The sequence below is a fragment of the Muntiacus reevesi genome, chromosome 12 (genome assembly GCF_963930625.1).
Source record: "Muntiacus reevesi chromosome 12, mMunRee1.1, whole genome shotgun sequence".
Taxonomy (NCBI): domain Eukaryota; kingdom Metazoa; phylum Chordata; class Mammalia; order Artiodactyla; family Cervidae; genus Muntiacus; species Muntiacus reevesi.
In genome coordinates, this window is record NC_089260.1 from 25,404,902 (window position 1) to 25,427,181 (window position 22,280).

A 22,280-nucleotide genomic window follows, 5' to 3' on the forward strand; every position below is an offset into this window, starting at 1 on the left:
ATTCTATGATCACAAATAAAACTCTGCTGAACATTTGTGTTCATTACATTATTACATGTTTTATGTTATTTCTTTAGGACCATTTCACAAATGTGAAATTAACAGATCAAAAGAATATTCACTCACTACATATATGGCAAGGTTGTTTCTCAGACTGGATGAACAAGTTTAAATTCCTCCCTATAACATATGAATTCCAATTTTGCAGTAGTTTTTCAGCTTGTTTCTTTTAAAGACAGTATAGTTATTTCTGTTGGGAAGTCCAAAGTCTTCCCTTTGTAGAATGCAGACCCATTTAGTGATCTTTGGCATCTTTCAGATCTCTTTTTAATGATCTCATTTGGATTAAGTCCCTCAAAGTTCTCTGCAGAAGAAAAGAATGTTTTATTTAACAATAAACAATCTTCCTCCCAGTGTGGATCTTTAAATTTCCAACTTGCAGTTCTAATTGTGGAAAAGCTATGATCTGTGTGTGTTCACGGAATAGTGTGGTTGATGTTCATTAAGGTTGCAAGGAGTGAAGTGAGCTTTGGTAATTTTTTAAGATCCTTTTCATCATGAATAATATATTAGAAGAAAAATATGAAGTATTTTCATGTTTTTCTGTTCATAAAAGGTCTAAGGCTGAGAGAAATAATAAATGATAAATAAATGCTGAAAAGGTTTATTAGTAAGTTCTTTTCTGTCTCTCCCTTCCCCCCCTCTCTTTCTCTGTCTTTTTGGAATAAGGTGAGGATTGCCTATCATTCTTCCAATGCCAACAATTATTTTTCCAGCCCAACACAGAGGTCAGATGATATTCATCTTCAAGAAGGAAAAGAGTAAGATGTTTTTCTTTTCTTTAAGCTATTGTGTGATATTTAAAAACCAAGAGTTTATATATAAAAATATTTTCAATTTGTTTTGTTGGTGGAAGTGATACTAATTTATTGGTTCAATTTGGAATTTGCTGTTCTCCATAATTTTGTTACATTTTGTTCCTATATTCTCAAGAATACTGGCATTCAGCTAACTAGGGAAATTTGAAATCTAAATTATTCCTGTTATAGAAATTATAATTTTGTGAAATTTACTTAATCCTGCTTCAGTTTCTTACTAGGACCTTTCAGTCATTCCAGCCATCAAGTTCTCTGCTCCTATTTTCTCTGTTGCTGGATAAAAACCACAAAACCACATTGATTGGTACCACAGTTAATATATATTTAATATTCTCATGATTTATTTCAGACCCTGGGCCAAGTACTGGAAATTTAACTAAAGATATTAAAACATACTCCCTGCCCTTAAGTGGTACATTTTTTAGTGCTGAAAGGTCCAATTTCAGAGAGAAAAATGACGATATTATTCAAATAGCTAATAATCCCATTCAAAAAACCCTTCAGGATTCCTAGAAAATAGGGAGGTAAAAAATGTGATATATGCAAAATAGCTGTTACGTGGAGAACATCAAGAGGTTCATGTAAATTACCTTCCATTTGCCATTTGTATTTGTTAGGTTTTGCTGCATAAGAAACCATTCCCCCAGATTTAGTAGCTTGAAGCAACCCAATTTTGTGATTTTCTGGGTAGTTCTTTTGACCCTGGCTATGTTAGTTGGTGATTAATGGTCCAGGATTGCCTTGTTCACATATCTGTAGTCTCGGCTGGCCCGGCAGGAACTGAGGTATCTAGGATGTCTCAAGCCACAGGGTCTGTCCTGACAGGCTGTTGCAGTGTCCCAGCAGTCAAGAGGGCAATTCCTCATGCACAGAGGCTTATTAAGCTCTGCTTATATCACATTTGCTAATATCTCAGTGACTAAAGCAAAAGGCTAGACTTAGATTTAGTGGGTGAAGACAGACTTCACTCCTTTTTTTTTTTTTTTTTGGCTGCACTGGGTCCTTCTTGCTGCACTCAGGCTCTCTCTAGTTGCAGCAGACAGGGGCTCTCTTCGTCACGGTGCGCAGGTTTTTCGTTGCGGTGACTTCTCTTGTTGCAGAGCACCGGCTCGAGACACACAGGCTTCAGTAGTTGAAGCTCTCAGGCTCTATGGAGTGTGGCATTGGTAGTTGTGGCACATGGGCTTAGTTGTCCTGAGGTATGTGGGATGTTCCAGGACCAGGGATCAAACCTGTGTCCTCTGCTTTGGCAGGTGGATTCTTAACCACTGGACCACCAGGGACATCCTGGACTTCGCTTCCTGGTGGGAAGAGTTTTGTTTCTCATTTCAGCACATCACCCTTCCAGATATTGATTAGATTATGCTCTTAGGAAGCATCATGGAGTTGGTCAGAGAGGGTTGGGGTCAATGGTACCTGAGAGAAACTACACTGAATGTTCTCACTGAAGTCTTAGGAATAATAAGCATTCCATTCTTTTTCTCTTCCCCCTTCTACGATCACTGCTTTATATAGGTAAGCCTTTTCTTCTTTACCCAAGATCGCCAGGCCAATTCAGAGTAAATGGAGTACCTTGTTAATTTCTATTGCTATTCAGTGTCAATACACCTTCAGGCTTTGCTTTGACCTTGGAAAATGAGTTCAATTCACCTGCTTGACAAGAGCACAGAGCTTGCATGAAGGTGGCTTGTAATACACCTGCTGCCTAGTTATCTGTGCTTCTGCAAACTAGCTTGGAATTTACACATTGGCAGGAATAATGATGCCTGTGAGTTTTGAAATTGAGGCCACATGGCTGGTTTGTTGCACAGTGGTCCCTGGGACCTTTTCGAAGATAACTTGTCTTGCCCATTCATTTTACTCAAATAATACAGCCTACCTCTACGTGCATGTGTCTTGGGTCACCCCCCTTTCTATTTGAATCCTACCTCAGTTGCTAACTTTTAAATAATTTTTCAGTCTTTAAAATTCGTAGTTTCTGTAATTCATGTGAACAAACAATAATATATGTATTTATAGGATTTTGTGACAATTAAATAGAGTAATGTCTGTGAAGTGCTAGCATGTAGAAAGTGCCTTAAAATATATTTAAGCTGCCAATAAGGATACAGAATTTAATGGTTCTTTTCCGAGTCCGGGCTTCCCTTGTGGCTCAGCTGGTAAAGAATCCATCTGCAATACAGGAGACCTGAGTTCGATCCCTGGGTTGGGAAGATCCCCTGGAGAAGGAAAAGGCTACCTACTCTTCTGGCCTGGAGAATTCCATGGACTGCCATATTCCATGGGGTCACAAAGAGTAGGACACGACTGTGCGACTTCCACTTCACTTCACTTCTTCAAGTCATGCTCCCTAGTTAGTATTGCCCACCTTGATTTGGCAGAGATGGCAAACAGGTTCTCAGGGCAGCTAAAAGCCTGACATAATCCTCCAGTATCAGTCCTGTGGAGGAAATGACCCAGGGCCCCATCTCCTTGCCAAATGGGAGATAAAAAATGCACTTCATTCACAGTCTTTCATGAACCGTGGACACTTTTTCTCCATATACAAGAGTATTTGCTGAATAATGTGAGGCCATTTAAAGGAACTCCTAGCTGGCCTCTTCAAGGATGGGAGCAATGGTGACCCTGATAGAGACTTAGGGAAAAGATCCCCTGGAGGGAAAAATGGCAACCCACTCCAGTATTCTTGCCTGGGAAATCTCATGGACAGAGGAGCCTGGTGGGCCATAGTCCACAGGGTCCCAAAGAGCCGGACACAACTGAGCGACTGAGCACACACACAATAGTAGCTTTGCACTCGCCTGTAACAACTGGTGGGTGAACAGCTAATTCTGAATAGGCAGTGGGATGATGGGCAGAGGACCTCAGGAATCAAGAATTCCAGATTTAAGGTGTGACTCTCATCTGGCTTGTTGGAGGGCTGTCATCAGTCTAATCAGTAAAAGTTTCCTGAGGCAGTGGTTTATTTCCCAAGTTACAAGTAGAGATGATGTTTAAGGAACTTAAAGTAAGAGTTTCATCCCTGACACATACAACCACTCAGATACAAAATAGATGGTATGTCTGAGCCTACCTGACATTTTCCTAAACACATTACAGTGCTTTAACCTCTTGTATCGCCTGTATTTTATGTCAGGAAGTTTGTTATAATCTACAATGTAATTGTTTTCAGCTCCTTGAGGATAGAGGGTAGTATCTCTTTCAGTAAATATTTATTGACAAAGCTGAGTGAATTAGTCATTTTCTTTATCTCTAATGCAGATATCTTACACAACTCATTTTCTTTTAGCAAACTGCTGTGAAATCTTTTGATAGTTAAAATCAGGAATGCATGTGTGCTAGTCGCGTCAGTCGTGTCTGACTCTTTGCAACCCTCTGGACTATAGCCCGCCAGGCGCCTCTGTCCTTGGGATTCTCCAGGCAAGAATACTGGAGTGGGTTGTCATGCCCTCCTCCAGGGGATCTTTCTGACCCAGGGATCAAACCCACGTCTCTTACATCTCCTGCATAGGCAAGCCGGTTCTTTACCACTAGCACCACCTGGGGACAATATAAATCATTTAACGGACAGGTATTTTAGATCATGTAGAAATTTTATTCATTGAAAGCAAAATTCATGATAAGTGCTCTGGAGAAAAAGCTCCAATCTTTAGTTATTCTATTTTCCAGATATTACATTGAAATCTTGCTACAAGAGTACAGACTAAGTGCTTTTGTGGATGTTGGACTGTACCAATATAAAAGTGTCTATACTGAACAACAAACAGAAGATGCAGTGAGTGAAGAACAGGTCATCAAATCCCAATCAACAGTTGTCCAGGAAGTACAGGTTGGCCATGATTATAGATCCACCTTAAAGAAAGCAAATGTTCAAAGATAGAACTCTATTTGGTTATTAACTGTACTAGGTAAGATACTGTTTGAAGGGGAAGCAGTCATGGGAAATTATTAAATTGTACCTTGGAATATCTGTAATTATAAAGAGCCTGTTATTTGATGACTTACACTTTAAAATAGTTTATTGTTTACAATAAACTATAGAGGCATTCAGTAGCTGATTTATGATGCTTTTAAAAAATGTATTTTTCCATATAGTAAATAGATCGTTTTTTTAAATTGGGGAATAGGTTATAACATTGGAAAACTGGGAAACAACTCATGCAACTAATGAAGTGCAGAAGGTCATGGTAACCGGCCCATGTGTGGAAGCTAATTTATGTTCACTTTACCAGTATAGATTGATCTATAACATGGAAAAAACTGGTAAGTTGTAAAAAATGAGGTAGGCTTTATTTCTCTTTATGTATAGACAAAATTTTAAAAAGGTATTTGCTTTAGTCAAATTCTACTATCTGGAAAATACAGTTTTAATAGTATGCTAGGTAAAGAAGCAAAGTCCTACTATGAAGAAAACTCCTCAGACTGGGATAGAAAATGGCATCAATAAAAACAACTTTCAGGTATATACTGTCATTTTCTTCTGTAAGGATCTTGATAAATGCATATTTAAACACACAAAAACATATCTTCAACTCACAGGTATAAGTTAATAGAAATTAAATTTATCATTACAGACAGGTAATCATTTCTTTTAATTTCTCAAATTAAGCGATAGACCTATGAGACATGAGTTTATCTGTTAATAAAGATATTGTATTTCTTATTTTATAATAAATCCAAAAAAATAATTTTTCCTACTTCTATCATTTCAATAAGTAAATATTGATAAATACTTACTGTTTGCCACATGGGATGCTTATTACCATGGGAGTATTAAAACAATAAAATATAAGCCCTGTCCTCAATAGATCACAATCCAATTAAGTAGTCAATAATATTGAATTTGAATCTTTCAGGACATAATTTCATGAAGTAATAACTTATGATACAGACGGTAGGTACTTTAAAAAATTCAAATATGAGACATCACTGCTGGCTGTGGTAGTACAGAGATTGCAACCCATTTTTTCCTGATTAAAGTTCCTAATCATTTGACTTTTTAATTTTGTTTCATTTCGTGCAAAGTCTGGCTACCTGCTGATGCTTCTGAGTTCATACTGCAGTCAGCCTTAAATGACCTCTGGTCTATAAAACCGGACACAGTGCAAGTAATAAGAACACAAGACCCCCGAAGCTATGTTTACCTGATAACCTTTATATCAACTAGAGGTAAGCATGTATTTCATTTTGAAGTTCCATAATGTTTTTTCTAGGAAACAAATTTGTATCCTGTGCACCTCCATTGAAAAAGGTAAAAGCACCATAAAATGAGAGGAGAAAGGAAGTGGATTCATAGTGTTGATCAACTTCAGGAGAAACAGAAATTAAATAGTTAAATTTTTATATTGTAATTTAAATTTTAGTTGTATTTCAAGGAGTATATAGCCCCAAATGCATGAGAAATATACTACACTATAGACTACAAATACACTATTAGTAATAATCTACTTTATATTTAGTAAAAATCAGTGAAGATATTTAATTCTGGAAATGAAATTTAAGTAAATCAGTATTTCTCAGGAGACACTTAGTCTGGCCAGATCTTGCCCATTGAAAGGATTCTGTGGTCAAACCCACATAGGAAGCACTGCATACCACACCTTCTCCTTGAAGACTTATAAAACCCATTAGAATATTAAAATCCCCAAGGAATGCTGCAGTGAGCAATAAAAACAACAAAGCAATAAAAACAAAACAAAACAAAAAAAGCAGTGCACCTGTATTTAATGTAGCATTTTAAAAAATTATTTGATCTCTTTACACTTTTTAAGTAATAACTATTAGCTTCCAATTACATTTTCAAGTCTTGAAGCCAAATTTAGCAACCAGTTTGGTGTCTCAGACAGTTAAGAGCCTGCCTGCAATGGAGGAGACTCGGCTTTGATCCCTGAGTCAGGAAGATCCCCTGGAGAAGGAAATGGCAACCCATTCCAGTATTCTTGCCTGGAAAACTCCATGGATAGAGGAGCCTGGAGGGCTACAGTCCATGGGGTTGCAAGGAGTTGGACAGGACTGAGCAACTAACACTTTCTTTCTTTCTTTGGGTATTTGGGATTTCTGGCTCATATAATAGATCCCCGAAGAAGTTGCTTTTTTTTTTTTTTTTGGAGCAATCACTATTTTCTAATTGATATAAGTAAAATGTTACTTCAATGTTTATGTTTCATTGTATGAAATTGTTAATTTCATTGCTGAGTAGAGAATTTTGTTTAACAGGAAGTTCTAAAAATTTCCCATAGGTTATCTTGTCAAAATGCTATATAAATAAAGATATTGTTATCTTTGTTCTCTCAGAAACATGTTTTTAGATCTAAGAGAAACTTTAAAGGTTCAGTAGAAACCTTAACAAATATGGTACTAAAATCATAACTGGGCAAATTCTTGGACTTTACTCAACAGAGAAAGTCAATAGGATTCCATTGTTAAAGCATCTTCCCAGTGAAGAGAAACATCTGAGGACAAAGCCTGATTTCTCTCAAAGTGAGATGATATAAACAAGCCTCACAGGCATGAGACTGTTTCCTGTGATTCACCTTTGTACTCTATTTGTATCTGAGGAAAAGAGCAGTTCCCAGCCTAGCCCTTTACACAATAATGATGGTACTGGAACAAAAATAAAAGGATTTTTGGAACATTCTATTGCCCATTGATTTTTACCTCTTGATTCCAACGCCAACTTCTGTTTATCTTTCAAATGTCCTTTTACGCTACAAAAACAGAACCTTAACATATATAGCCCTTTATCTGCTATTTTGCTATTTCTACTATGGCTAAATCTCAGATTTGAGGATCTACATCTTCTCCGTTCATCCTTTTTTTTGTGTGTGTGATAATACAATTCCAAATAAAACCAGTTTTGTTAAATCTGAGTTTCTTTTATGGCTATATTGGTACTTAATTGACTGCCTCAAATTCTGTTTGGTACTTCATTGCAGGAGACTTTGATCTGCTCAGTTATGAAGTATTTGAAGGGAACAATGTCACGCTGACTATTACAGAACAAACCAAAGGAAAACCCAGTTTGAACACCTTCACACTCAGCTGGGATGGGATCACTTCTAGGCCTCTGACGCCGCAGTCATCAGAAGCTGAAGTATGCTGTGTTCATTTTTCAAACAGAAAGCTACTTAAACATCAGCCTTCTACAAAAATACATTTTAAGGAGTGGTAATACACCTCCTGGGGGCATGATGGGTTAGAGCCAACTCATAGCAAGCAGAGAAGTGGGAGATACCACAGTGACAGAGGGAATGAACGGGGAGTTCTTAGGTCTGTGCCAACAGGGTCCGCGTATCTGTATATGGGGCGTCTGCTCATCAGGAATGCTTGCTTGTGAGTTACTGCATTTCCACAGCTGCCTGTACAATGACTGTGAGTTAATATTTGTTTGATGACTAAAGATCATACACTATTTCAATCTTTAATTCTAAATATGTATGCTTTGCCAGAGAAATAACAGTGTGGAAATTATAGACCTCATGAATGTGTGCCAATTCCTGTATTATCCAGATTTTTTCTTAAATATTAAAGGATTGCAGAATCTGTATTTCTTCTTTTGAGAAACAATGCATTGGAGTATATATATTTTTTTTTTCCAGTTAATTTTTCATTTGATTGGGAAAGTTATTTATTTGGAACTGTTTAATGAGGGGCTAATTCACTTAGTTTTACCTCATTGATGCTTTAAAAAAACTGCTAAACAAATATGCCTACAGTATGTAATAACTAAATAAGCTAAGATCAGCCAGTTGGATGTAACTATTGACATTCTAATATAAAAATCTTTTTTTTTAATTAAAAAAAATTTTGGGCCATGCCAGGCATCTCATAGGATCTTAGTTCACTGGCCAGAGATCAAACTCAGGCCCTTGACAGTAAAAGTGCCGAGTCCTAACTGCTGGACCATCAGGGAATTCCCTAAAATAAAAATCTTGAAACAGTCATAATACTGAAATTATCATATATAAACTTAAAAATTACTTAGGAAATGACCTCATAATTATGACTAACATGGGAATTATCTTATGAAATTGTTCCTTTAAAACTAATTAGAATTAGTAGTAAAATTACTAATGTTCTAACCCTTCATAAAGAAATTACTAAAGCTTTAGTTATTATTTATTAATTATTATTAATTTAGTTTCAGGCAGCAGTGGAAGACATGGTTAGCAGTAAGTGTCCACCACAAATTGCAAATTTTGAAGAAGGATTTGTTGTGAAATACTTCAGAGATTATGAAACTGATTTTAACCTGGTATGGAATGTTTAATTAACCTCGGAATGGACAAGATAAGAATTCATATAAATGTTCGGAATTTTGTCATTTTTTGATTAGCATTAATTCCTTTATCATTTAAAGTCAACTTACAAATATAATTTTGTTATATGTTTATTGATAAGGTTCTAGCATCTTCCTTCATTATAAAATGATTCATTTGTAAAAGCAATATTTCTACCACATATGAATTTTCTTAATCAAGAGAAAGTAGGCAAGATGGGTAAATGTGAGATCTGTAGGGTTTTTTGTTTGCTTTCTTAGATTCAGAGTATATTCTTTTTCCTCATGGCTTCAGAGAATATAATTTGCAGTAGAGCATTATATAGTGAATTTCTTCCATCGCTTTTTGAGATCACCCTCTGGTCAGTTAGTATGAGGCCAAGGCATATTTACTTCTTTGTAAAATACAAAGATTTTTCTTTGATTTACAGTGATAAATTTAAAATACACTTATCTTCCTAATTCTTATTTTGAAGACTCAAGGAAGCCAGATATTCACCATTTCCAAGTAAATACCTTAGGAATAAGAAATATTTAGGCAAGTTATTCAATTCAGATCAGTACTCCAGAAATAAATGAGTCCTTTTATGTGTGTGTATATATATACACACATATACATATGTATATATATATATATATATATACATATACACACACACATATATATAACACATATGTCATGCTTTATGCAAACAGATATATTAGTGAAAAGGGAAAATCATTTAATGGGCTATGTTTTCAACTTGATTTAATAAATATACATGTATTCAAATTCTTCTGTCCTGAATGTGATACTTGCAGACAAGGAAACTGAACAAGTAATTTACATTATACTCCTTTCCTACTTCATGTACAGTCATCATCATAACACACATTCTTGACTCACGTTACCTTGACTCTGAGTTTCCCAGCACCACTCTCTCACATCCCTGCTTCTCTGCATATATTTTAACCCTCTCTCTAAAGCTGCTTAGCTCCCCTTTTCTTTTAGATAGCAATCCATTTGTCTCCTCTCCTGAGTCATCTTTTTTAATACCATTATGTGAATTAGACACCTCCCTTCAGGCCTAGTTTTTTAATCCTCGGTTCCTTTGTCCCAGGCTGGTGGGCTCCTGTGTGTACGGATAGGGTGCTTCGCTCCTTGAACCCTGGAGATTAAACAGAAAACAAGCAAATGAACACACAAGCCAACATCTGGCACAGAGTGAACACTAAAAATCATCTGTGAAAGGAGTGAATAAATGTCCCTAGGGATTTCATAATATAAAGGGAAATGTAGGGCTTCGGAAATAGTCAAATACAGGTACAGGGATTCTACGATTATGGATCTAAGTGAATGACATAGAATGAGAGCCTTAGACTTTCAAAGAAGAGAGGAAACATTTCAAGTTAAAGCAGTTTGGGAAATAGTGGGATCTGAGTTGGAACTTGGATGACTTAGCTGAAGATGCTGGGGAATAAATCAGAAAAATAAACCATGTTTTCATTTGAAATATTATTATTTCTGTAGGAACATACTAATAGAGGGCAAAAGACAGCTGAAACGGATGCTTACTGTGGTCGTTATTCCCTGAAAAACCCAGCTGTTCTTTTTGACTCAGCAGATGTTAAACCAAACAGACTACCATATGGAGACATTTTATTATTTCCTTATAATCAGGTAAGCTCAACAAAATGATATGCTAATTGAATTTGTAAAATACCTTGGTAATAAAATTTCTTGAAATTTTGAGACAAGGAAAATTGCTTGTCATGTGAAATCTCATCACATTGACCTCGCACCATGCTTCCCATTCTGGGTGCTTGCGATTTCCTCTTCTGCTGATTCTCAAATAAAGAAATTTCGAAGCACAGACATAAAGAACAGACTTCTGGAAGGGGATGGGCGGGGAAAAAAAAAAAAAAAAAAAGAACAGACTTCTGGACACAGGGAGAAGGAGAGGGTGGGCTGCTTTCAGAGAATAGCATTGAAACATATACATTACCATATGTAAAATAGATAGCCAGTGGGAGTTTGATGTATGATGCAGGAAACCCAAAGCTGGTGCTCTGTGACAACCTGGAGGGGATGCAGTGGGGAGGGAGGTGGGAGGAGGTTCAGGAGAGAGGGGTCATGTGTATGCCTGTGGCTGATTCATGTTGATGTATGGGACAGGCCACCACGATGTTGCAAAGTAATAATCCTCCAACTAAAATAAATAAATACATTTTAAAAAATATGTAGTGCCACACACATGTATTCTGCTTTATCTTATAATTTCGGGAAAAAAATTATTTGCGCATTAGTGTAAATAGTAAAGCAATTAAAAATATATAATCTCTTCAATATTTAAGAAGAAACAAAAATGGATTGCATTTATAGTGATTTTGGGTATCTACTCAGGAAAAAGTGAAAGAAAATCACAGAGGAAATGCCAGTTTTAGGATAAGTATTACACACATCTAAGCCAAGAGATCATAGATTTACCCTTTCTATTTTTAAAAAATTATCCAGTTGTTGTAACACATGTTCTAAACTTTTAAATTTTAGATATATCTGGCATTCTTAAGGAGTTATGGAGAATTAAAATTAGTATTTAATGAGTTTTGTATGATAACAGGACTTTCCAGGTGGCGCTAGTGGTAAAGAATACGCCTGTCAATGCAGGAGACACAGGAGACACAGCTTTGATCCCAGGGTTAGGAATACCCTGGAGGAGGGTCTGGCAACCCACTCCAGTGTTCTTGCCTGGAGACTCCCATGGACAAAGGAGCCTGGCAAGCTATAGTCCATGGGGTCACAGAGCTGGACACGACTGAGGCTCCTTAGCACGCATGATGGTAACACATCCATCTGTAAATGCTCAGCTCCTTTCACATCCTAGTTAATCTACCTGAATGCTTCTGTCTTCTTTATGTGTGTAAAGGGTTTTTAATTCACTGAAGTGTTCAGAGTTGACCTTCATCCTTACATAGCTCTATGACTAGAGAGAGTGAATTATTTCCTTTTCTTAAGGAAATAATATCTAAGAAAACAATAGAAGAATCATTCATTGTGAGGTCACATCAATTCCACTTCCTCTTCTGTAAAATCTTCCTAATTCTTCTGCATCTGATTGTCTAAAGTTAATCATTCCTTCCTCTATGTTCTGATATATTTTGTATTAAAAAAGCTCAGTAGACATTTATTGGATTGTATTGAATTAATTTGAATTTCTAAAAAAAACTTAATAGTAAGATATTTTTACTAATTTTTAAATATTTTCTATGTAGTTATGTTTAGCATACAAAGGATTCCTGGCAAATTATATTGGTCTAAAATTTCAATACCAAGACACAAGCAAGATTACTAGAAGCACTGATACACAATTTACATTCAAGTTTGCATATGGAAACAAGTAAGTTGCACTGTGAATTTGAAAACTTTATACTATAGTATGTAAACTATGAATATAAATTCATTTCTTGTTTGTTTGTTTTTGAGAAATCTTGTGCACCCTGGGTCTAACCACGATTTTTCTGTCTTCTACATAAGTTTCCTTACAGAAGTAGTTGTGCCAAAAATAATCTGTAGATTATGAAAATAAAAATTGTTTCTTTCATCATCCATGACCATTTAAAAGACAAAGCAATGGTAAACTTTAGAATTTAAGTTATATATTATTAAATCTAATAGTGTTTCTAGTTAGTGAAGGAAGGTAGAGACTGCTTTATCACATTATTAGACTGATCACTGAAAAAAAAGTGAATGTGTGAATGGAGAAAATAATATATTTTGATGGATATACCAAAGGGAGAAAAGAAAGCATTAGTCGCTCAGTCCTCAGTCATGTCCAACTTTTTGCAACCCTGTAGACTGTAGCATACAATCTTAACCACTGGACCACCACAAATTCCTGAAAAGGGGATCTTGATGGAGGACTTTACTGCTGGACAAAGAAACTGCTCCCCAGCCCTGCCATTTCAGGTTTCCGGCTTTCTTGATCATCCAAACACTGTTTTCAAAATGAAGGGATCAGCTTTTGATTTCATACCATCAGAAATGTGTAAACTCCAAAACACATAGAAATATATTGGACTATAAGGAGAATTTTATTTGTTAAAGATTTAAGAAAACTTTTTAGAGGTATCTCCCATAAATGGGAGAAAAGGGGTGATGTAAGGAGAAAACCAGAGTTGCCTGTTGGTGCTCCCTGAATTCCATCAGGAGAAAACAAGATGCGCCCACTGGCCTGATGACAGGAGCCGTGACAGGATGGGACCAGACAGGTGAGTGGAGCAGACAGAGCCAGTCAGAATTGTGGGCTTGGATGCAGTAGCTAATGATACGCTGCACTTCTGTGCCCCAGCCCAGCTTTTGTTGTTGTTGTTGTTATATCTTATATATTTAGTTAAAATCATGTTTAGCATTCACATTATTGTGCCAATGTAAATATCTATGGTGAGCTCCTAAAATGTACCGTTATTATGTTTCCTTTTTTCCTCCCTTATTTCCTTCCTTCCTCCCTTCTTTCCTTCCTTTCTCCCTTGTATGTATTTTTTTAGTTAACTTTTTTTTATTGAAGGATAATTGCTTTACAGATTAATTTGAAAGTTTTAAAGTTTTGCCAGTGCTCATAGATTTCTCCTTACAGAAGTGGGATGACCTTTTATTAAGAAAAGAAGGGAAGTTATAGTCTTTGGTTTTCAAAAAAAAAAAAATGTTGTATTTCACGCATAGCCTTCTGGCATCATATCCTGAGCATATAGCCCTAATGACCTTCAGATCTTCTGCTGTTAGATGAAGTGGGGGCAACTGGGAACCAATTTTAGGCCATGGTGTCAGAATCTCTAATCATGAGGTAGGAAGCCATAGTTGAAATGTAGGTACCCAAGAGATGTTTGTCAAAGAGGAAATATTTAAGAAGAACCCTTCAAAGAATGGTTCAGGACACATGAAAAGTCTGCCACTGAATATTCCTTAAATTGTTGAACTAAGCATTAAAAGATACTTATTTATGTTTTACCCCAGGAATAAATCTAGAATCATGCTTTCATAGGATGTAAAGAAAGAAAAATTTTTTATACACAAAGACAGAAAGTTCATCAGATACTGAAGTTTGGTAAACTTGAAGTGGACTCCGAAGGGCAGAGAGCTGAGGGAGCTCTGTGTATGAAGTGGACAGTGTTGGCACAGAACTATAGGAAGCTGCTCTCTGAGAAAGTTGCAGGACACTCTTGAGTCTTGTTTTCCAAGAAAAACTTAAAATGAGTAAAAACCAATTCCTCCCCACCTTAACAAAAGAAAAGTAATCTTCCTGAATTAATGCTTTGAAAAATGTCCTTTTACTGACAGTTCAGATTTCACTCTCCAGTGACGTTGATTAAACAAGAGTATGGCTCTTATGTTTGCACTTTTGACATGTTTTATTCATTTGATCCATCTTGTCTGGGGCTTCCCTGGTGACTCAGATAATAAAGAATCTGCCCACACAGGAGACCTGGCTTTGATCCCTGGGTCAGGAAGATCCCTTGGAGAGTGGAATGGCAACCCACTCCAGTATTCTTGCCTGGAGAATTCCATGGACAGAGGAGCCTGGTAGGCTACAGTCCGTGAGGTCACAAAGATTCAGACACAACTGGGTGACTCTCACTTTCACTTTTTCACTTTATCTTTGTTTTTCACAGAAGATGAAGAAGATAGGCAGAAAAAGAAGGAGGCAGAGACATAGAAAGAGACAGAGTATTGAAGAAGGTGTTGGTTTCCCTCCCATGGATAAATGTATCTTTGAGGCTTTTACAACAGTTTAATCCAATATATAAAATGGGACCAGAGTTAGCTCCTGGAATGAATGACGTGACTGAGAACAATCCTGCAATTCCCTAGGGTAATTGTTGAATCTGGAGAGGCCACAGCCACTCTCCATTAGCCGTCACACAGGAGGGAAGCAACGCCAAGTGTCAAGGCAGCCTTCTCCACGTTAATAGGCAAGGGGCATGGAAAGCCTGTGCACGGAAGGAATATATTCCACTGCATCATACTCGGTTTGATTCAAATCAGGGGTAATCTGTGATGAATCATTGTGAAGCAAAAGTCCTTCTTGAAGGGACATTCTTCATGCCCAAATTGAACTATGGAATCACAATTTTAATTTTGATCACCACCACCTATATGCATTTCATTCTTCTTATTGCAGCGGAATTTTGGGAGATTTTACAGGTCTCAGTTCTTCCATGTTAGTCCAACCATCACTGGGCACATCGCTAAGTAGTCCTCCCTTTAGCCTGCAGTCCTCCCTTTAGCTGAGCATTAATGTGAAGATACATTACATTTGGTGAAATTAATGAGCTTCCTTTACCCTACATGCCACAAGATCTTTCAACAAAAATATCACGCTTTAAAAGAGGATGATTCTCTGGTTAAAAACTATTAATGTTACCAATGAAGGCAAAGTAAATTCTCCTGCTCCTAGCCGGTGTCTCTAGATCTGCTTTTATGTATGTAAGACAGTCCATTTATAGACTGTGTTAGCATTAGTTTATTTTCAGTACATTGTTAGTATCAAAAAATGCCATTTTTTCTCAAATGTTGTTTGTTGTCTAACCCTCCAAAACCAGTGATGTTTGTAGCTGTAAATCAAGCTTCAAAATCCCAAAGGTAAAATCTGGTTTTCCTTTAGAAAATGAAATTATCTAGTCCCAAAACACAGAATGTGCTGTTTGCTTAAGTTTTGATATCATCTGTAGCCTCCATTTCTCTTATAAAGGGTCTGGCTCAGTGGGCCATTTTTTCCTAAGTAGTTTTTAGAACTTCAGAATCATATAATTAGTCATGGAAGTCTACTTAGAATCCCAAAGCACTTTTTTAATTTAAAGAGCACTTTAACTTAATGTAGTTCTGCATATAATTTTCTAAAATGATGCAGTCTGAGCTTTGATGCACTAGAAATGAATTCCGTGATGAATTTGCAAACCACGGAGTTTCAAAATGAGAGTAGAAAGTGCTCAAACTAACCAGTTAACCAGTTCATCGGTAGCTGATGCAAAGGTTATTGTTAAACTGTACTTAGTTATTTGAATGGCAGTATTTCTCTCTTTATTGCAAACTCCAGTTCCTGAATTGCTTATGTAATTTATGAGATTTCAATGCAGTTAATATTTAACGGAACTCTGAATCTAAATTATACATTTAGAAGGTACTGTGCAACCATTTGTATGGATTAATAACTTTTGCATTGTTTGTCCCTTAGTTATAGTGGACAGTGGAACTCCACTGAGCTCTTTTGGAAGTATTATCAAGTTACAGTCTTGCCTCTTATTATTGGCTGAATTCACTGTTATATCCCTGAAAAATGTATTTTTTAGCAAAATGATTTCTTCATTCTTGTGTCTTATTTCTATACGCTTTCCACCAAGGTGCATGTTCCTAGTTGAAGTTGACTTACTTGTCACTGTAGAATGTTGCTTTACATTCCTATGTCTACTGCCAAGGCTACAAATAAAAGCTATCTTTGCAACATTAAATCTTTCCCTGCCAGTGTAGGTTTCTGCCTGCTGTCCCTTTGCTGTGCCATTGAACTGTGCCACACTTATGGTCTTCTTGTGGGAAAAGAAAGACTTTTCTTCTTTAAGATTTTAATGTGTTTCATAGTGTATTGGTTTACATTAAACATTGTAACTGAACTGTACATCTAATTAAACAACCATATTTCAGCTGGACCTACACGTGTATAGACCTTCTGGATCTCATACAGACCAAATACACTGGGACCAGTTTTTCTCTTCAGAGGATTAGCTTGCAGAAAGCATCAGAATCACAGTCTTTCTATGTGGATATTGTATACATTGGACAGACACCTACAATGACAACATCGGATGGTACATAGTATCATTTCATATCTAAAACTTAAACCTTGTAAACCTATTTTGTACTAAAATCTCATCATAGATGTTATTTATATTCTGTAGCTTAGATAGAAATATTAATTTGTTTCATCTCAATAGTATTGTGGTTTAAATCATGTTTTTAATGAATAGGGCTGGGGATTATCCTAAAGATGAAAGCATCCTTATTGTAAACTTTGTCATTATAGCAGGAATTAGCTTTATAATTCTGGATTCTATTTATAGATAAGTACACTGTGGAAGGGTGACTCAGTCGGTAAAGAATCTGCCTGCAATACAGGAAACACCTGGGTTCAATCCCTGGGTTGGGAAGATCCCATAGAGGAGGGCATAGCAACCAACTCCAGTACTCTTGCCTGGAGAATCCCCATGGACAGAAAAGCCTGGTGGGCTACAGTCCATGGGGTCACAAAGAGTCAGACATGACTGAGCAACTAACCACCACCACGCTGTGGAAAACATTCTAATTTTGCCTAGTTTGATTTTTGAGAAATGAATCACCAAGCTAGAGATCTGTTCCTAAAAGGCAACTATTGCTGTTGACATCTGTCTAGTAAGAATGAGCTGAAACTTTCCATGGACTTTATTGTGATAATTAGTAAAGCTGTAAATGAAAATGTTATTTCTGATAGTTTTAGTATTTCTTTCTAGTTATGTTAATAGACTCATAATGTGAAATGTGCTAATAAGATAATAAAAATTAAACTGCAGTCTTCAGAAAAGTGAAAGTGAAGGTCACTCAGTTATGTCCGACTGTTTGCGACCCCATGGACTATACAGTTCATGAAATTCTCCAGGCCAGAATACTGGAGTGGGTAGCCTTTCCCTTCTCCAGGGGATCTTCCCTACCCAGGGATTGTACCCAGGTATTCCACATTGCAGGTGGATTCTTTACCAGCTGAGCCACAAGGAAGCCCAGTCTTTAAAAAAAAAAAAAAAAAAAAAATCAACCTAATTCCAAACAGTCACCTTAAAAAGTGACTTTTACCATATTTCAGAAGAGCTTTGGAATCCTTTTCTTTGGAACTATTTTAAAACTAAATGTTACTATTCTTACATTACTGTAAGAATATTGATTACAGTAATGTTGCTATTACTGTAAGAATCCCTCCTTTTGAATCCACTATCCCTGGACCTACTTTGTGATTGGCGGAGCCCAGAAGACGGCTGATTTGTGCTGGTTTAAAGAGTTAAAGGTCCTAGTGAGCATATTCAAGGACCTACGACAAGAGCAAAACTAAGTGGCCAGCAGAGGGCTGCATGGAGCGCAGAGCTTGGTGGCTTTTCAGTATTTTGTTTAATTACCCAAAGAGACTCATATATCAAAAGACTTCAAAGCTTTATGTTCTCGCCAAGACTCACAAACTACTTGCCTTAAGGTCTTCTTTCTAAAAGTTTATTTTAAACAGTTTAGTCCATGACACATGTATATTATTTGATGCTTTTTTTTTTTTAGCAGCAGAAGCTATGCAATTTTATCTCCCATTATTTTGTTTCTTTGTATTCTTTAGTAACGTCAAAGAGAAGACTTCCAGCATTAGCAGATAAAGGAATATTTTTAAAGGACTTTCAGGTGAAGCAAACCAAAAGTAATGGATCAAGAATAACTAACCAGTATTCTGTCACCATGACATCATATAATTGCAGTTATAACATACCTATGATGGCTGTGAGTTTTGGGCAGGTAAGCTTAGAATGTTACAAGTAACTATTTCGACTTATGAAACATTAGCTTTAACCTAGTAAATGTAAATTTAACATTATTATGAATAGATGATGCAGATTAGATATCTTTTAATAAGACAAGACAGTTATTCTAAGGATTAAATGAAGATTTAGAGGCTTGAAATTGAGCATGAATTTTCACATTGACCACAAAAATTCACTTTAAACATTAAAATTTTTTAAAGAACTGTATCTATGGGGAAAAAAGAGGAAATAACCTTAAGAATCAGCTAGCCAGATTTAAGTTTTAAATCAGCTAGCTAGAGATTTCTCTGTTGATGTAAAATAAAAAGCTGTAGGCTCTCCCAATAAAGACCTTTGAACACAGATTATTGAAAGAAAATATCTACATTAGGTTGTTAAATTGTTTCTGTTATAAACACTGTTTATTCTTTGTATCAAAATTGATAGAAGGGGAAGAGATGGTTTTCCATAATTCCAAAAGGATCTAAACAGTTACTGTTTGAGTATGAGATCTGTGTTAAATGTTACAATTATGAGAAGTATTTTTCCATTAAATTTTTACAAAATATGCAATTAGTTATATAATTTCCCACAGCAAACCAAAGCCAAGTATAATGCATTCAAAATTCAAGGTTAAATAATAATTAAATATTATAATTTGAGTCTCACAAAGAACTTCCTGTTAACAGTCTTATGATTTAAAAGACTAAAAAACTATGTGTTCCACAAAAATTGCTTTTACCCCATCCAGATCCAATGTTTTAGTCTTAGTAGCTCTAAGATAAACATCTTATGTTTTTCAGTCTGAGCTGTCTAACAAAATGTATCCTATGTGTATGTGCACATACTTAAATGTCCACATGAATGAATTGTTTTAAAAACTAACTTTGAGATCATTGTAGACTCATGTGCAGTTGTAAGAATTAATACAGGAATATTCCCATACCTTTCACCCATTATCCCCCAATGGTAGCATCTATAAGCATAACATAATAGCACAACAGGAAAATTGACTTTGACACAGTTTACCAACCTTATTTGGATGTTATCAGTTCTACATGCTTTCATTTGTGTGTGGTGTGTATGTGTATGATCCTTACACAGTTTTTTATTGTATGTATAGATTCAGCTGACCACCACAGAACAGTTTCATCCTGAGAATCCCAATGGATACACTTTCATATAGAGTCACACCACCTACCTCCCTTTGCCATTGTCTTATATCTGGCAACCACTAATTGTCTTTGTAATTGTGGCATCTACAATGTTATATAAATGGAATTAGACTTTATATAATCATGCTAGCATTAAGTCTTTTGATATTGACTTTTTTCACTCTGAGTAATTCTGTCAAGATCTCTCCAAATTGTTGTATATATTAATAGTTTGTTCATTTTGATTGCTGAATGGTGTTTAATAGTATGGATGCACCATAAGTCTATTTAACCACTTAATTCTTGAAGGACATTTGAGTTGTTTCCAGGTTTTGGCTGCTTGAATAGAGTTGCTATGAACATTCATCTGTGGGTTTCCATGTGACATAAGTTTTCATTTTCTGAGTTAATTGCCCAACAGTGTAATTATGGGGTCATGTGATAAACACAGGTACAGCTTTATAAGAAACTACTATACTCTTTTCCAGAGTGGGTGCACCATTTTACATTCCCATTAGCAATGTATGAGTGATCCATTGTGTGTACAAATATGCCAGCATCTAGCATTATCACTAATTTTTATTCTAGCCTTTCTGATGTGGTATATACTGTTAGCTCATTTTGGTCTTAATTTGCATTCCCTGATGGCTAATAATGTCAAACACCACATATGTCCTTCTGTGATACCGGTTCATGCCTTTTGCCCATTTTCTAATTGGACTGTCTTCCTATCGCTGAGTTTTTTAGGTCTTTCTGTATGCTAGATGGAAGTCCTTTGTCAGCTGTGTGGTTTGCAAATATTTTCTCCCAGTCTGTACCTTGCCTTTTCATGATCTTCATGAGGTCTTTCACAGAGCAACAATCTTAATTTGATGAGTCTGTTTATCAAGTATTTTCTTCTATGAATGGTGCTTTTGGTTTCAAGTCTAAGAACTCTGCTCTTAGCCCTAAGTCCTAAATAGTCTTCTTTGCTTCCCCTGAAAGTTATATAGCTGTGCATTTTACACCTAAGGCCATGATCCATTCTGAGTTAACTTTTGTATAAGATACGAAGTTCTAGGTCCAGGTTCGCTTGTTTGCTTATCCCTCTGGTTGCTCTAGCACCATTTATTGAAAAAGCTATCCTTTCTCCATTTGAATTACTTTGGTATCTGTATAAAAAAAAAGTCAGTTGGGCATATTTGTGTGGATATATTTCTGGATTCCACTCCAGTATTCTGGCCTGGAGAATTCCTTGGACTGTATAGTCCGTGGGATCACAAAGAGTCGGACCCGGGTGAGCGACTTTCACTTTCACTTTTCTCTCTTCTGTCCCATTGTTCTGTGTATCATTCCTTCCATCAATGAATACCACACCCTCTTGATTACTGTAGCTGTGTAGTGAGCCCTAACACTGGGTAGAGTGATTCTTCTCACTTTACTCTTACTGTGAAAAATTGTTTTAGCTATTCTAGATCCTGTGTCTTTCCATACACATTTTGAAATAAGCTTATCAATACCTACAAAAATCTTGCTGCTATTTTGATAAGAATTGCATTAAGCCAATATATTCTTTTGGAGGGAAATTGACACCTTTTCCATATTGAGTCTTCTAATCTATGAACACAATTTGTCTCTCCATATATTTGGTCTTCTTTGTCTTTTTTCCCCAACATATTTAACTTTTTGGTTACATTTACCAGCATTTTGTAATTTCAGGTCAGATTCAGTATACGTTTTGTTACATTTATATATAAGTGTTTCATTTTCTTTGAGGTCAGTTGTCATGGATCTTATATTAAGTTCAGTTTCTCCATGCTTGTTATTTTCACATAAAAATATGATTGGTTTTTGTGTGTTGCTCTTGTATCCTGCAACCTCCCCAAAGTTCATGACTTATTACAAAGTAAAGGCACTCATGTAATCACTTCAAGATAAAGAAAATCATTAGACCCCTGAGAGCCTTCTTTGTGCCTTTTCCTTGTCATTGGATTATTTGCCCACCGCCCTAGATAACTACTATTTTAACTTTACCAACATTTGTTGGTTTTGCTTTTTTAACTCATCATATCAATAATAATACACTATGTATTCTTTTGTTTGATATTATGAGATTCATGTTGTTGCCTACAGCTAGCTGAAGTTTGTTCTTTTTCACTGTACAGTATTCCATGGTGTTAACGTACAACAATTTATCTATTCTGTTGATGGGCTTTTGCACTATTTCAAGTTTGGGATTGTTATAAATAAAGCTGCTCTGAACATTCTTGCGCATGTCTTTTGGGACTTACATTTGCTCATTTGTGTGGGCTATAGGACTTCTAACTTTAAATTCCACAAGGTTAACAGGGATCAGCAGCCGGAGAGTATCATCTTCACTATTAGAGTTACAATCTATGAATGTTTATCTCACACATTGCTTCTGTCACTTGGCACTTA

General features: G+C 36.2%; 1 protein-coding gene across 1 annotated transcript in view; it reads left to right on the forward strand.

Annotated features, from left to right (window-relative positions):
- The window catches only part of PKHD1L1 (PKHD1 like 1), a 168,295-nt gene that overhangs the window by 36,512 nt on the left and 109,503 nt on the right, over positions 1-22,280 (forward strand). Inside the window, exons 14-23 of the mRNA XM_065903297.1 lie at positions 730-821; positions 4,548-4,707; positions 5,006-5,141; positions 5,904-6,047; positions 7,814-7,971; positions 9,019-9,132; positions 10,667-10,816; positions 12,409-12,533; positions 16,829-16,992; positions 18,531-18,703. Coding sequence (XP_065759369.1) covers positions 730-821; positions 4,548-4,707; positions 5,006-5,141; positions 5,904-6,047; positions 7,814-7,971; positions 9,019-9,132; positions 10,667-10,816; positions 12,409-12,533; positions 16,829-16,992; positions 18,531-18,703 — 1,416 coding nt within the window. The remainder of the gene's footprint in view (positions 1-729; positions 822-4,547; positions 4,708-5,005; positions 5,142-5,903; positions 6,048-7,813; positions 7,972-9,018; positions 9,133-10,666; positions 10,817-12,408; positions 12,534-16,828; positions 16,993-18,530; positions 18,704-22,280) is intronic.